Here is a 1,634-nt window from a genome sequence, read left to right as displayed (position 1 = left end):
GGGATATATTCAAGGTCATATTTTGGCTCTCATGGACTTGTTTTCGTTTTCTTCAGCTTCAGTCTGAATTTGCATATGAGCAGTTGATACTCTATTCCACAATCTGCACATGGTCTTGCTTTGACTGATGATATGGAGCCTTTCCACTGTCTCTTTCCATAGATGTAGTCAATTTAATTTCTGTGTATTGCATCTGATGAGGTCCATGTGTATAATCGTCTCTTGTGCTGTCTAAAGATTGAAGAAGTTGGTAGAATACTGCGTAAATTTGAATTAAAGTGGTATTAACTGGTCTTCCCTGTAGGCGCATGGATATGATCCTATTACAAGACAGTGTTGTACCTCATGACTGATCTGGATATGTTCTTTTTGATGATGACTGCAACACCATTCCTCTTCAGTTTGTCATTCCCAGTATAGTAAACCATGTGGTTGTCAGATTCAAAATGGCCAATACCAGTCCATTTTACCTCGCTAGTGCCTAAGATATCAATGTTTATGTGTTCGTCAGATAGTTAACCTTAAATGCTACTTTTATTATGCTACTTCTCTGGTTAAAATACTACAGAAGATACCCAGTACTCATCATATAAAGTACAATTACTATATCCTAATCACCTATCTTACTCATCTCCCTTAACTGTTTCTTACTATGTTCTTATCCTTCAGCTTGGGCTTGCTAAAGATTTCATAAAGTAATGGTCAACTACTGCAGTCCACAGTGATTTGAACATGTGTGAACTTATTATCTGAAAATCAGCCTCTCCTGGTGTAACACTGGAGCTGTGGTAGCGTAGTGGTTATGAATCAGGCTGTGAACTGCAAGGGCGGCAGTTTGAAGTTACCAGCTGTTCTGCAAAAGAAAGATGAGGCTTTCTGCTCCTGTAAAGATTTACAGCCTCAGAAACCCTGTACAGAGTCGCTGTGAGTGGGAACCGACTCCACAGCACACTACCATCACCACCATTCATGTATTGACTATCTTATATCTGACAGTTTGCATTTGTGATTATATTAAATAATCTTCCCAACTATTTTGCACATTGAGGCTGTATGTCCAGCAGTAGCAGATTCTAAGGTGTAAGGCGGAGTCACCTGGCTGTGATGGTTAGGGTTAGGGTGAGGTGTCAGTTGGATTCTAAGGTGTAAGGCAGAGTCACCCTGGCTGTGATGGTTAGGGTTAGAGTGAGGTGTCAGTTGGATTGGGCCAGGGCTCTCAGTAGTTTGGAAGTCAGCCTCCATTTTTGCACTGCCCCAGTCTTCACTAAACAACCTAGTCTTTGGAACCGAACCACGTCCATAAGTGAAGAGTGGGTGTACTTACTTAATATTCTCATTGTCTTCGTTTAGGTTCATTTAAAAACAGACCCTAAGACAAGGACTGTTTGGGGTAGATACTAGAAAATAAGCAATGACCTGAGACATATAAAATGAGAAGGGGGAAATCTCAATAAAGAGTACATTAATAAGGATCAGACTTTAGCTACCTAGTGGACATAGCAAACTGTCTCTCATCTGATTATTCAGTAATGCTTGTTAGTAACCTCATACATGAGCCCTGGATATCCACAGACAAATGTAAAAACCTTCCCTAAAAGCCGAGACTGTCAATTCCAAAAAGGCAAGTCCCCCCC

The 1,634-nt window shown here is 40.6% G+C and overlaps 1 protein-coding gene across 1 annotated transcript in view; it reads left to right on the top strand.

The window, feature by feature from the left end:
* MAP4K5 (mitogen-activated protein kinase kinase kinase kinase 5) overlaps positions 1 to 1,634 on the top strand; it is a 142,830-nt gene that overhangs the window by 137,890 nt on the left and 3,306 nt on the right. The window contains 1 exon segment of the mRNA XM_006872337.1: positions 784 to 799. Within this exon segment, the coding sequence (XP_006872399.1) occupies positions 784 to 799 (16 nt within the window).

The sequence above is a fragment of the Chrysochloris asiatica genome, unplaced genomic scaffold (genome assembly GCF_000296735.1).
Source record: "Chrysochloris asiatica unplaced genomic scaffold, ChrAsi1.0 scaffold00194, whole genome shotgun sequence".
NCBI classification, from domain to species: domain Eukaryota; kingdom Metazoa; phylum Chordata; class Mammalia; order Afrosoricida; family Chrysochloridae; genus Chrysochloris; species Chrysochloris asiatica.
Note: the sequence above shows the minus strand (reverse complement) of the source record. Positions and strands in the feature narration are given on the sequence as shown.